This window comes from Bufo gargarizans, chromosome 3 (genome assembly GCF_014858855.1).
Source record: "Bufo gargarizans isolate SCDJY-AF-19 chromosome 3, ASM1485885v1, whole genome shotgun sequence".
NCBI classification, from domain to species: domain Eukaryota; kingdom Metazoa; phylum Chordata; class Amphibia; order Anura; family Bufonidae; genus Bufo; species Bufo gargarizans.
In genome coordinates this window covers 479,995,846-480,010,215 of record NC_058082.1, presented here as the reverse complement: position 1 = coordinate 480,010,215, position 14,370 = coordinate 479,995,846, and the positions used below count along the sequence as shown (strand labels likewise).

Below are 14,370 nucleotides of genomic sequence, written 5' to 3'. Positions count from 1 at the left end.
CAGATGTGCTGCAGAAAAAGTTATAAATTGACCTGTGGTATGGATTTTTAGGATGTCAATTTATGTCAGTGAGGAAGCCAGTGGCCCAACAGACACCAGTTGTTGAGGAAGCCAGTGGCCCAACAGACACCAGTTGTTGAGAAAGCCAGTGGCCCAACAGACACCAGTTGTTGAGGAAGCCAGTGGCCCAACAGACACCAGTTGTTGAGGAAGCCAGTGGCCCAACAGACACCAGTTGTTGAGGAAGCCAGTGGCCCAACAGACACCAGTTGTTGAGGAAGCCAGTGGCCCAACAGACACCAGTTGTTGAGGAAGCCAGTGGCCCAACAGACACCAGTTGTTGAGGAAGCCAGTGGCCCAACAGACACCAGTTGTTGAGGAAGCCAGTGGCCCAACAGACACCAGTTGTTGAGGAAGCCAGTGGCCCAACAGACACCAGTTGTTGCAGATTTTGCCGCAGATTGACTGATTGACCCGCAGTGAAATTCTTAAATAGGAAAATAACACTTTACACGCGGTTTAAAATAACAAAACTATTCTCACCTCCCTGGGACTTCTGTGGCTCTGTTGACTGGTCGCCTACTCGCCTCTGTACATCCGGGCCTCCTGTGATGGCCATGTTACATGACCAGTCATTGAGACATCCTCGCAAGAGGCTGGTCGGGGATGAGAGATGCGTGTTTTTTCTTTGTTTCGTTTTTTAAAGTAATTTTACTACACAATTTTGTATAGAATTACTGCGAAAGATTTCCCTTCACTTTCTGCAGAATTGCGGCAAAAATCATTTGCAACAATTCCACTGCATGTGGACATTCTTTTGTATTGAAAATCGTAGTAATCATGAGTTTTGACATTCTTACAGCATAAGACCTTGTCCGTTTTGCAAACCGCAGATCCGCAATACACGATACCGGCCGTGTGCATCGTGGTGCAGACCCATTGACTTTTAACGGGTCCACAAGATGCGGCCAAAGAGAGGATATGTCCTATTTTTTGCAGCGCAGCTGCACGGATCCGGAAGCACACGTGTCCACAACACGCGGCCGCGGTTGTGTGAATGGACCCTTAGGATTATTTCCGGTTTCAACAGTTACACAAATTAGAATGCTGAGAATTCTAATGAGGCCCCATTCACATGACCATATTTTTGGTCCGCATCCCATCTGCAAAAAATGCGGACCCATGCTGTCTGCATCCGTATGTCCGTTCCGTAGACCTGCAAAAAAGAGAGAACATGTCCTATTCTTGTCCGTTTTGCAGACAAGGATGGGCATTGTTACAATGGATCTCCAAAAAAAAAACGGATGCAACACAGACATCATTCGTATTTTTTGCGGACCACAAAGTACATATGGTCGTGTGAATGAACCCTAATCGCCTAGTGAACCTGTAAACCTCACTTGGGGATTCTTTCTGAGGCTCAGTCGACCATGTGGTGTAACTTTGCTTTTCAATTCATCACAGGGATATATGCAATATATTTGTGAAACGTTGTGTATCAGTTTAGGCTACTTTCACACTGGCGTTTCGGTGTCCGCCTGTGAGATCCGTTTCAAGGCTCTCACAAGTGGCCCCAAACGGATCAGTTTAGCCCCAATGCATTCTGAATGGATAAGGATCCGGTCAGAATGCATCAGTTTGGCTCCGTTCAGTCTCCATTCCGCTCTGGAGGCGGACACCAAAACGCTGCTGGCGATGCGGAGCCAAACGGATTCGTCCTGACTTACAATGTAAGTCAATGGGGACAGATCCGTTTTCACTGACACAATATGGTGCAATTGTAAACGGATCCGTCCCCCATTGACTTTCAATGTAAGTCAGGACGGATTCGTTTGACTTACACTTAGATTTTTTTTTTACAGAGTAATGCAAACAGATCTGTTCTGAACGGATACAAGCGTTTGCGTCTGTGCAGATACCAGACGGATCCGCACCTAAACGCAGGTGTGAAAGTAGCCTAACCCGGTCAACCTGTTTCCTGTTTTCTGCATGCATATCTAGAAGTGTACCGCTAGTTCTTTATCTAGGTATTTGTATTACTTTACCTTAGGCAAGACGCCTGAACAACAATTCTATCACCTATATCAAACTCAATAAATAAAAAAGGGGCAGAAAAAAATTTGAGGAGAATTTATCATGAGGGGAATATTTGATGTGGCATGTTGTTTGATAAATTTGTCTTATCCTTACGCCTAACACTTTTGTCTAGAAAAGCTCCTCCAGCTTTCCTTCTCCATCCTCCCACTGGAGGGATATTGCAACTTTTTTTTTTTACAACTTTCTAATAAATCTGAAGTGAAACCCAGTAACATAAATGAACCACACCCACTTTCCCACCAAAATTTCAAAACTGAAGCGAGTGGTGTAAAAATGAAAAAAGTCTTTTGAAGGCATGATAAAACAGGGCCTATAAGTGTAAGGGTCCATTCACACAACCATATGTATCTTGCGGCCCACAAAATGTGAATCTGCAAAAATATGTATGACATCCGTTTTTTTGCAGATCCATTGTAGAAATGCCTATGCTTGTCCGCAAAACGGACAAGAATAGGACATCTTTTTTGCGGGACTACGGAATGGGCATACAGATGTGGATTGCACCCGGTGTACTGTCCGCATTAAAATAAATCCACATCCGATCCACAAAAAAAAGCATGGATCGGATGCGGACAAAAAATACGGTCGTGTGGATGTCACCTAATTGTCATTTCAGTTAATTTTTCTGAATAGGCAGCCACGTGAGTTACATGAGGAATAACACGATTTCTGGCCATTATTGTATCTGGGAAGAAGGTGGCTGTCTGCAGATTAAGTGCTGGCTTATCTGAGTCATGTCTCAAGGCCTGTTTAAAGGGTTGAACATTGACTTACTTATAGGATAGCTGCCTTACATCTGGTGGCATTAGAGGCAGAGCTTGTTAAGAGCTCATTTGCATACTATCTTCCCAGAATTCCAGAGGAGCATATATGGCTTATAAGACTTTTCACGCCAATTAAGGTGCTCTCTGTAAGAAAAGAAAATACCTGATAAATCGTGACTTTGTATCTGGCATTTTTATCAGTTTTCCCTTAGCAATCCGTCAGTAATTCTAATTTAGTCTGAGCTGGTGGGTAGAGACTAGCTGGAATCATGTCTGCCCAGACACAGGACATGGAGAAACAGGAGATTCTGCTCCTTTTGCTCTCTGTAACACAACCTCAGAAGCAGCAGGAGTAATAGAGGACATTACACAGCAGTAGACATTAAAATACTTAAAGGATAACTGTCATATTTTAACTCAAAATTAACATTTTCACATATGTAGTTACTACTGAGGTGATAATCCATGATCACTAATTTCTTTCCCCACTTAACCCATATTTAAGAAGATTCCGTCCATAGCAACTGTTCTTCATCAGACTTCATTCTGCCTCTCCCTCACCCTGAGGCTAAGCCCGCCTTCCCTCACTACCTAGAACGCATTGTGCTAATCTCGGGTACTCGCTGCCTCAACTCAACCAATTGGAGTTGTCCACACGTCAACACGCCCTTTTCCTCCTGAGAGCCTATACATTTTAGCAAGTGGCTGTATTGCTGCGCATCATTTCAGCCTGGACACATAAAAAGATCTCCCTCCCTCTGCTCTGAGGAATCCGGACGCTGCCACAGCAGTGCCGGGAGGGGGGACAGGTGAGCTTCCTCACTGTTAACCCCTTCCATACAGCGGTCCCTACAGACCGCCGCAAGGTAGGGATTAAACGGCAGACATCCACTGATGTCGGCCGTTACAGTAGATTGTCAGCTGTAAGTTACAGCTGACAATCTACTAAACCGCTCGGCCATTCTCCCTGTCTGAAATAACAATTTTCTCTGGCTCGGCCATCCTGAAGGGGAGATCAGGGCACAGAAACACAGCAGCACGGCCCGATCTCCTCAACACTCACTGCTGAACGTCAGTGCAGGGGTTTATGTGTATTTCCATTTTTTTTACACTTGTGGCTGGGTACCTGGTGTAATGCTTAGTAGAACGTGATTTACAGCTCTCTATGCAGAAAGTAACTTCCGGGTTCAGATGGGAGCGAGCAGGCAGAGTTCGGGACTGCCCACTTCTACGTCCTCCGTCTTCTGATTGAAGAAGCTGGGAGACGGAGGACACCTAACAACGCTCTTTTAGCGGCAAAGCTAAAATGCCAGAGGGAGGGCCGAACATGCAGGAATTGCATGGTAATTTAATACCTAGCCAAAAGTATAAACTAGGCCACTAATGTAAACGTAATGAGACATCCAATTATAGAAAAAATAATAATATGAAAGTTATCCTTTAAAAACCAACAGCAGTCTCTGTCTCTCTGCTTGTCTCCAGCAGCCCCCTCCCTTCTCCTCCTCCCCGCTCCCCTGTCCATAGACTTCTATGTAATCTGACACTTCACTGAAGACAGATTTGAGCAGTGAATTCGGAGTTAGTGAAGAGGAAGGGAGCAGGAGAGGAAACTGATAGGAGAAGGAAGGATCTTTCTCTGATAAGATATGTTACAAAGTTTCTTATATTCACTTGTACTATTCATATATGAAACAAGAGTTACTTTTAACCCTTTGGTCCTGAAACCTATTACTGACGATTATTAGACATGGATTAAAGGAACGTTCTCCTGAAAAAAAAAATAGTCTTTGTAACAGGCCTGTGAAAGCATATGTTTGTTTGAATCCAGTCCCTTATGTAAAAGTATATACAGACGTGGACAAAATTGTTGGTACCCTTTGGTCAATGAAAGAAAAAGTCACAATGGTCACAGAAATAACTTTAATCTGACAAAAGTAATAATAAATTAAAATTCTATAAATGTTAACCAATGAAAGTCAGACATTGTTTTTCAACCATGCTTCAACAGAATTATGTAAAAAAATAAACTCATGAAACAGGCATGGACAAAAATGATGGTACCCCTAACTTAATATTTTGTTGCGCAACCTTTTGAGGCAATCACTGCAATCAAACGCTTCCTGTAACTGTCAATGAGACATCTGCACCTCTCAGCAGGTATTTTGGCCCACTCCTCATGAGCAAACTGCTCCAGTTGTGTCCGGTTTGAAGGGTGCCTTTTCCAGACTGCATGTTTCAGCTCCTTCCAAAGATGCTCAATAGGATTGAGGTCAGGGCTCATAGAAGGCCACTTTAGAATAGTCCAATTTTTTCCTCTTAGCCATTCTTGGGTGTTTTTAGCGGTGTGTTTTGGGTCATTGTCCTGTTGCAAGACCCATGACCTGCGACTGAGACCAAGCTTTCTGACACTGGCTAGTATACATTTCTCTCTAGAATTCCTTGATAGTCTTGAGATTTCATTGTACCCTGCACAGATTCAAGACACCCTGTGCCAGACGCAGCAAAGCAGCCCCAGAACATAACAGAGCCTCCTCCATGTTTCACAGTAGGGACAGTGTTCTTTTCTTGATATGCTTCATTTTTTCGTCTGTGAACATACAGCTGATGTGCCTTGGCAAAAACTTCGATTTTTGTCTCATCTGTCCACAGGACATTCTCCCAGAAGCTTTGTGGCTTGTCAACATGTAGTTTGGCATATTCCAGTCTTGCTTTTTTATGATTCGTTTTCAACAATGGTGTCCTCCTTGGTCGTCTCCCATGTAGTCCACTTTGGCTCAAACAACGACGGATGGTGCGATCTGACACTGATGTTCCTTGAGCATGAAGTTCACCTTGAATCTCTTTAGAAGTCTTTCTAGGCTCTTTTGTTACCATTCGGATTATCCGTCTCTTAGATTTGTCATCAATTTTCCTCCTGCGGCCACGTCCAGGGAGGTTGGCTACAGTCCCATGGATCTTAAACTTATGAATAATATGTGCAACTGTACTCACAGGAACATCTAGTTGCTTGGAGATGGTCTTATAGCCTTTACCTTTAACATGCTTGTCTATAATTTTCTTTCTGATCTCTTGAGACAGCTCTTTCCTTTGCTTCCTCTGGTCCATGTCGAGTGTGGTACACACCATATCACCAAACAACACAGTGATTACCTGGAGCCATATATATAGGCCCAATGGCTGATTACAAGGTTGTAGACACCTGTGATGCTAATTAGTGGACACACCTTGAATTAACATGTCCCTTTGGTCACATTATGTTCTGTGTTTTCTAGGGGTACCATCATTTTTGTCCATGCCTGTTTCATGAGTTTATTTTTTTACATAATTCTGTTGAAGCATGGTTGAAAAACAATGTCTGACTTTCATTGGTTAACATTTATAGAATTTTAATTTATTATTACTTTTGTCAGATTAAAGTTATTTCTGTGACCATTGTGACTTTTTCTTTCATTGACCAAAGGGTACCAACAATTTTGTCCACGTCTGTATGTATGTAACCTGATTGCCTTGACATTTTGGCTCCCCGGACACTTGGTGAAACAGTGTAGCTGTATTTTTATAAGCCAAGGATACAATGTCCTGATAGTTATGTCATAAATACCAGACCATGGATACAAAGCTTGTGTCTGGGGAGGGTAAATTGAAATTGCCTGTACGTTTCTGTATTTGAGCCAGCAATGGCCTGGACGAGTTGTAATCAATTTCAAATCCTCAAATCCTTGCAATGTCTAACAGCTTTATTAATTAGTAGAGGTTCAGGGCTGGAGCGCAGACTGTCTGGAATGGAGCTCTGCAAAGCGCCACAGAGATTAAAGGAACAATTCTATAGCTTGTTATTGGATACTGTTATATAAAGGTGAACGCTTCTTTGTAGTATTGCCCACACCGGATATATATTCGAGACCATGTTATGATTCCTGCTCTCAATAATAGAGAAACTTATCTATAAATTAAGTGGCGTTTTGATGACTGTTTTAAATGTAATACTGGGGCAGATTTACTAACAGTGTCGCATTTTACACCAAGAATACAAATCACAGTAATAATATTAGACAAATTTACTATTGTGGCGCATGAACCTTTATAAATTTGGAGTATTATAAATTTTTCTCCAGATTTCTACCAGAATTTTGTCTGTGTGCACCAGAATTTTTTCCATGCTCCAAAAAACGTGTCCTTGTGCCAAAAAACTCTCTAAGGCTACTCTCACACTAGCGTTATATTTTCCGGTATTCAGATCCATCATGGGGTCTCAATACCAGAAAATATCCCCATTCATTGTCAATGGGGACAAAACGTAACTGAACGGAATGCTCCAAAATGCATTACGTTCCGTTCTCATACCGGAGAGCAAACCGCATCATGCTGCGGTTTGCTTTCCATCCTGGGATGCAGCGCAAGTAAATGGGGACAGATCCGTTTTCTCTGACACAACAGAAAACGTTAAAGATAATACAACCGGATGCGTTCATAACTGATGCAGATGGTTGTATTATCAGTAACGGAAGCGTTTTTCCTGGACCCTGACGAATCTCAATACCGGAAAATGAAACCGCTTGTGTGAAAGTAGCCTAAGTTTACACCACCTATAACTTGGTGCAGATTTACTCCAGATTGTATCCGCACGTACAAACATTCTGGGTGTAGTTACAACACCGCATAAATAACCACTGGGCCCATTTTGTATAGCTGTAAACCTTTGCGAAAATTCCAGCAGATGATTTAACCTGCGTTCAAAATTTAGTACAGTGCAATAATAAAAAATCGCGCCAAAGGTCTCTATAGCCATTAAGAACTTCTTCTCTGTTTTTAGTTTTAGTTTACAATAGTATTTTTTATCATGAAGAAGATCAATCCTTTACTATTTGATTTTTAATAGTTGTTTTTTATTATTAAGAAGATTAATCATGACCACAAAATAACAAATCTATTTGCTGGATATAAATTATAAGATACTGTGATCAATCATGATTTTGGGTAATTAATTACAAGAGACCTTGATTATTGAACGAATATTAAATTTACTACATGATTGTATGGTTATAGTTATTATGCAAATATATGTCTATCATGATTTACAACTTTATTGCATGAATTACCCTTATATGCTACGTCCTTAACTGATATTTTGGGGATATTATTTAATTTATTTTATTATGTGTAATACTGGATCATGCTGATTTTTTAATTTTTGTTTTTATATTTATTTAGTTGGTTTGGGTTATCATAATACATTTTGTAATACATCTTGTACTAAATACATTACAGAAGGAGGAGTGCCTATCTCTCTTTATCTATTTTTCTCTTTTTATATTGGGATCGCGTGAAACAAATTGATAGTGAACCCTCCACTATCCATTTTGTTTTTGTGTGAGCCTTCTATCAATTTTACATTGGTACTTTGTTCTCCTTGCTATTCAAATCACCACCATGGCCTCTGCCTTATATGTTGGCTGAAGCAGCTATAAAAACTTGCTAGTTAGGTCATATGCATGGTCATTTAGCTTTGCTGGCCCTCTTATCATTACATATGTCTACACCAAGGCCTGATCTAGCACTAGTTCTTCCTTTCTGCTTAAATCAAGTTTGAAGCGCATTGCTAACAGAGTAACAATGGAGAAGGGGAACTAACTTCCTCTTAAATCTGACCCGGAACTGAGGAAAAGCGTAGTAATTTTTGGAAATCTCCGTGTGGAAATAGGAGTCTATCAGCTTGCGGAAGCAGCACCCTTACACAAGCAAAGATAAGCGCATTAGAGGAAATGCCACCTTAAAATAGGCCTCCTTATAAATTGCAATGGTGGTACCCTCAAACCAATCCTACTCTACAAAACACGCTTTATAATGCATACAGTGAGGAACAGAAGTATTTGAACACCCTGCGATTTTGCAAGTTCTCCCACTTAGAAATCACGGAGGGGTCTAAAATTTCAAATTGTAGGTGCAGTCCCACTCTGAGACAGAATTAAAAAAAAATATTCAGGAAATCACATTGTATGATTTTTAAAGAATGTATTTGTCTTGCACTGCTGAACATAAGTATTTGAACACCTGGGAAACAGCAAGAATTCTGTCTCAAAGACCTGTTACTGTGCCTTTAAAAAGTTCACCTCTACTCAACTCCTCAATCTAACTTAGTGGCACCTGTCTGAGCTCTTTAAAGACCCCTGTCCACCCAGCAGTCAGTCAGACACCAACTACTACCATGGGCAAGACCAAAGAGCTGTCAAAAGACACCAGAGACAAAATTGTGGACCTCCACAAGGCTGGAAAGGGCTACGGGGCAATTGCCAATCAGCTTGGTGAAAATAGATCAACTGTTGGAGCAATTGTTAGAAAATGGAAGAGGCTAAAGACGACTGTCAGTCTCCTTCGGACTGGGGCTCCATGCAAGATCTCACCTCGTGGGGTATCCCTAAAGTTAAGAAAGGTGAGGAATCAGCCCAGAACTACAAGAGAGGAGCTGGTCAATGACATGGAGAGCTGGGACCACAGTTTCAAAGGTCACTGTTGGTAGAATACTACACAGTCATGGTTTCAAATCATGCATTGCACGGAAGGTTCCCCTGCTCAAGTCATCACATGTCCAGGCCCGTCTGAAGTTTGCCAATGACCACCTGGATGATCCAGAGGAGGCATGGGAGAAAGTCATGTGGTCAGATGAGACCAAAGTAGAACATTTTGGTCTAAACTTCACTCGTCATGTTTGGAGGAAAAAGAAGGATGAGTTGCATCCCAAGAACACCATCCCTACTGTGAAGGTGGTAACATCATGCTTTGGGGGTGTTTTTCTGCGAAGGGGACAGGACGACTGCACTGTATTAGGGAGAGGATGAATGAGGCCATTTATTGTGAGATTTTGAGCAATAACCTCCTTCACTCAGTCAGAGCATTGAAGATGGGTCGTGGCTGGATCTTCCAACATAACAACGACCCGAAGCACACAGCCAGGATAACCAAGGAGTGGCCCGTAAGAAGCATATCAAGGTTCTTGAGTGGCCTAATCAGTCTCAAGACCTAAATCCAATAGAACATCTTTGGAGGGAGCTGAAACTCCGTGTTGCTCAGTGACAGCCCCCAAACCTGACAGATCTAGAGGAGATCTGTGTGGAGGAGTGGGCCAAAATCCCTGTTGCATTGTGTGCAAACCTGGTCAAGAACTACAGGAAACGTTTGACCTCTGTAATTGCAAACAAAGGCTTCTGTACCAAATATTAACACTGATTTTCCCAGGTGTTCAAATACTTATGTTCAGCAGTGCAAGACAAATACATTCTTTAAAAATCATACAATGTGATTTCTTGAATGTTTTTTTTTTTTTATGTCTGTCTCTCAGAGTGGGAATGCACCTGCAATGTGAATTTCAGACCCCTCCATGATTACTAAGTGGGAGAACTTGCAAAATCGCAGGGTGTTCAAATACTTCTGTTCTGTATAATAGGTGTTAGATCATTTTATTTAGAATGTGAAGTCATTCATTTCGTGGAATAACCGGTTTCGGTTATTTTAGGTAGGAGGGTGGTAAATGTTACACATGTTGGTTATAGTGCATTTCCTTCTGAAATACTGGGTAAAATGGGTTATTCCAGACATTGTTCTGATGAAGAACATACTTTGATTAAAAAGTTGATTGAAGAGATAAAAACATATGGAGAAGTGCAGCAAATTATAGGCTGCTCAGCTAAAATGATCTCTAATGCCTTGTGGCAACCAAAACCTGAAAGACGCAGTGGGAAGTGGTGATGGCTAAAATGGCAAAGGCTGGAGGAGATCATGTTGACCTATGCTGAAGAAGAAATTCCCTTGAAATGGGTGTTTCAACACAACATGACCCAAAACACACCAGTAATCAGCAATCTCCTAACCTCAACGTTGTGTGACATGAAAAATGCAAATGAACTGTGGAATGCAGTCCAGTCGTCCTAGACTGGAATACCTGTTTAGAGGGGCCAGAAGTTGATCCACTCCATGCAACACGGATGTCAAGCAGTTCTCAGATGCCACTAAATGCTAGTTTAGTAATTCAAAGAAAAGGGAAATCTCAAACATTTTTTTGTTTATACATTACATTTTTGCTTTAAAAAAAAAAAATACTGGCACTGCTATTTTTGAACAACCTAATATTCCTTTTACTTTATTTTCTGTAAAAAGATTAACCCTTGTCTGTGCCTTGCAATTTTCCATTTCCGTCCCAGGGACATAACTTTTTTTGTTTTTCCATTCACATAGCTGTATGTGGGATTGTTTTTTGTGGGACAAGTTGTACTCTTTAATGGCATCATATACTATTACATACAACGTAGTGGGATGCTGGAAAATTGGATGTAATTGCGGAAAAAAACACAATTCCACAGTTTTATGGGTTATGTTTTTACGGCATTTCCTATGCATGCGCCATCTTTTAAAGACCGGACTTCCACCATACATGTACAGTTAAGGTCCGGAACTGGTTAACATAAACTGGATACATTTTGGTTATTGTTTTGATTAAGAATTGAATGTGTAGTATTTCCAGTGCATTTGCATTTATGGAAATGAATTAGCTTTTTTAAACGGCTATTTTCTTGAACACTACTGTACTGTATATTGAAAGTTTTAAAAATAAATTTCATCACGCTCAGCCTTAGTGTTAACATAGGGTAGACATTTTGGTTTCATCCCATACCCCCTGCAATGAGGTCTCCTCTCAGGTTTTGTAAAGAACATTTGACAATATAAAACATCTACATTACATTCTTCATCTTGAACCATAGTGGTAATATCACATTTGGTGCATTCAGACGATTAGCGATGTACTTAAGGTTTTGGTAAATCAATGACCTCCAACATGTAGCCCTTTAGATGATGTGAAACTACAATTCCCAGCATGATGAGAACTGTAGTTTTACTACAGCTGTGGGGGTCACTGGTCAAAAAACACTGGTACAAGTAGTCAATCACAAAAAATGACCACAGCTTTTGCCCGGTTGGCAGCTTTTGTAAACTTGGTTATGCTCCAACCGTCTTTGAAAAGTGTTCACATTCCAAACGTTTTTGTTTTCAGCCTAATTTAAATTGTGCAGGAATCTGGGTGGGATTCTCTAAGGAAATGTATTCTGCAAAAACAACTTAACACAATGACAGGCATTCTGCCTATCAGAGAAACATATCCCCTCTGATTCTGGCATTTCTTGAAGAACTTAATCTTTGTAGCTGAATCAACTTGACGTTACATTGCTCTGAGTCTGCTTGGCGTGTAAGCTCAAGGGTTTTTAGATCTCAAAAAAAGAAAGTGAATAATGAATTCTCTACCAGTATTATAATGTACAGTTCCGAGATCAAGGCCCCAGTACCACAGATGGGTTCTCAGTTTAGTACTTTTGGTTGTTTATTGGTTTTATCCCTGTGTTATAAATTTTAGTATATTCCTGAAGAGCGCATATATGGTCCTGTATGTATATAGAGCATAATATTTGAGTAAAATGACCTAATGTTTATAAAATGTTAGACATCTGAATAAATCTGCTTGCTGTATGGCATCGAATAATTACCTTACAAGTCTAGGTGACTTATGACTAATTAAGATGCTTTTGCTTCTGCCTAGGTTACCTCATCATGACTGATGAATGGTTCTCGGAGTACGTCTACGAAGTGGTTGTGGACAAGAAACACGTACCTGAGGAAGTTTTAAAGGTGCTGAAGCAGCTCCCAGTGGAGCTACCAGCCTGGGACCCTATGGGTGCTTTGGCATAGAGAAGAAAGGATTCCATTTATTCCCACTGTCCTCCCCTCACCATCAAGATAAAAATGTCCTCGGTTTAGCACTGGAACAATATATTCAACCAAACATTGCATGTTTAACCAAGAACAAGAAGAGGAAAGGCATCAAACCCCACGGGTCTGCCGTACCTCCAACTCACCACTCAGGAACAACGCCTGTGTCTAGCTCATTCAGTGATATTGGTACATCAGTATCTCTGTTTTAATTTTCTTTTCTCATGACCAGTCCAACAGATTATGTTACGATCTTGGCAGACATCAAAAATGCTGAAATTCAATTTTAACTTTTCCCTAGAATGATTTATAGAAGATTATATACCAGTATAGATTCTGGATTGCTGCTTGTAGAGGGCAACTGGAAATCTGTGACAAATAGAAAATAATAACTGAGACAAATGGGCGGTAATCTGGAGGAATCAATCCCAAATATACCTTTCGTGCATACAAAAATAGGATGGAAAAGAAACACCTGACTGCTATTTTATGGCAGTAAGTTGTGCAATGGATTCATCAAGTTGGGGGATGAGGTGTTGCGATTTGTGGGTAATTTACTGAGCCCTGCTCATCTATATTATGGTGTCTTGTGTAATTATTTTTGTGTGTTTTTAGTGAAGCTTTTTTTTTATTATTATTTTGGATGCATTCAGAAGACTTCAAAGTGCCACATCCCGCCCCTAGATGTTCCTTGGAGATTCACAACTTTAGTGCAAGGCTGAGGCAGCTCACAACCCCTTTAAAGTATTACCTGAATATATTGCACGTCTCCGAGGACACTTGAGGGCAAAAATGACCATATGACCTGGGATCACACTGTTCTTTTTATTAGGAAGAATATACTTTTATACGTTATGATTGGTTATGTGATATCGTAATTGTCACCTATGAGTGCAGGGCACATAGATGTACAGAGTTTCATCATACGGTTTATATGTCCATTACAGTGAACATTTTGAGTTACTAATTTGGATGGAATTAAGGCATCATTGTGCAGCCAGACAAGCAGGAGCTGTAAAGCATTTGTGGCTTTTTTTTTAGATTATATTCTTCTGTTTTTCTCTTTTTATCATTTTAGATGGTGCTTTTTAATAATAAAAAAAAACATAAAATCTTGAAACCCAGACTGGCCTTTCTTCTTTTAATACATTCAGTTTGTCCTGCTATTATTTCCTGTCTCAGTAATGTAGTCTAGCAAAAAAAAAGTCTGAGATGTGTTCCTATCAGTCGATGTCACTATAGGTAGTTTTTAATGTATTCCAAATGTTAAATACTTATTTAACGGGTTCAGTCTTTAAATAAAACCATGTGTGAGATTCTTGAATTTTATATTTCTTATTTTGTAACTGCGCAGTTGTGCACAGTTAACGGAATTGTGGATTATCTTAAAGAAGCATTCCCACAAAAATGTTTTATTCTCTGACATGTTATAAGGGTACATGATGTAAACGGTAGTGTAATGTGCCTACCAGTGACTGTATTTGTGAGCTATAACCTCCTTGTCATTTGACCAACACTCTGCCTCTCCAACTGACACAGCATCTTATAGGTGGACAAGAAGACAGTTTCTTTCTGTAATCCAATGAGAGCCTCAATGTCAGTCTTCTAGGAATGAAAAGAGAATCAGAGTGTTGGTCACATGACACAGCTGAGGATCAGAAGGAAGGTTATAACTCTTACAAATACAGTCAGTGGTAAGACCTTCACTACCATTTACATCATGTACCTTTCTAATGGGCCAGAGAATGAAGATTTT

The 14,370-nt window shown here is 40.5% G+C and overlaps 1 protein-coding gene across 1 annotated transcript in view; it reads left to right on the top strand.

The window, feature by feature from the left end:
• The window catches only part of BLMH (bleomycin hydrolase), a 54,193-nt gene extending 40,459 nt beyond the window's left edge, over positions 1-13,734 (top strand). Inside the window, exon 12 of the mRNA XM_044286810.1 lies at positions 12,445-13,734. Within this exon, the coding sequence (XP_044142745.1) occupies positions 12,445-12,593 (149 nt within the window). The 3' untranslated portion in view covers positions 12,594-13,734. The remainder of the gene's footprint in view (positions 1-12,444) is intronic.
• Positions 13,735-14,370: the final 636 nt, after the last annotated feature.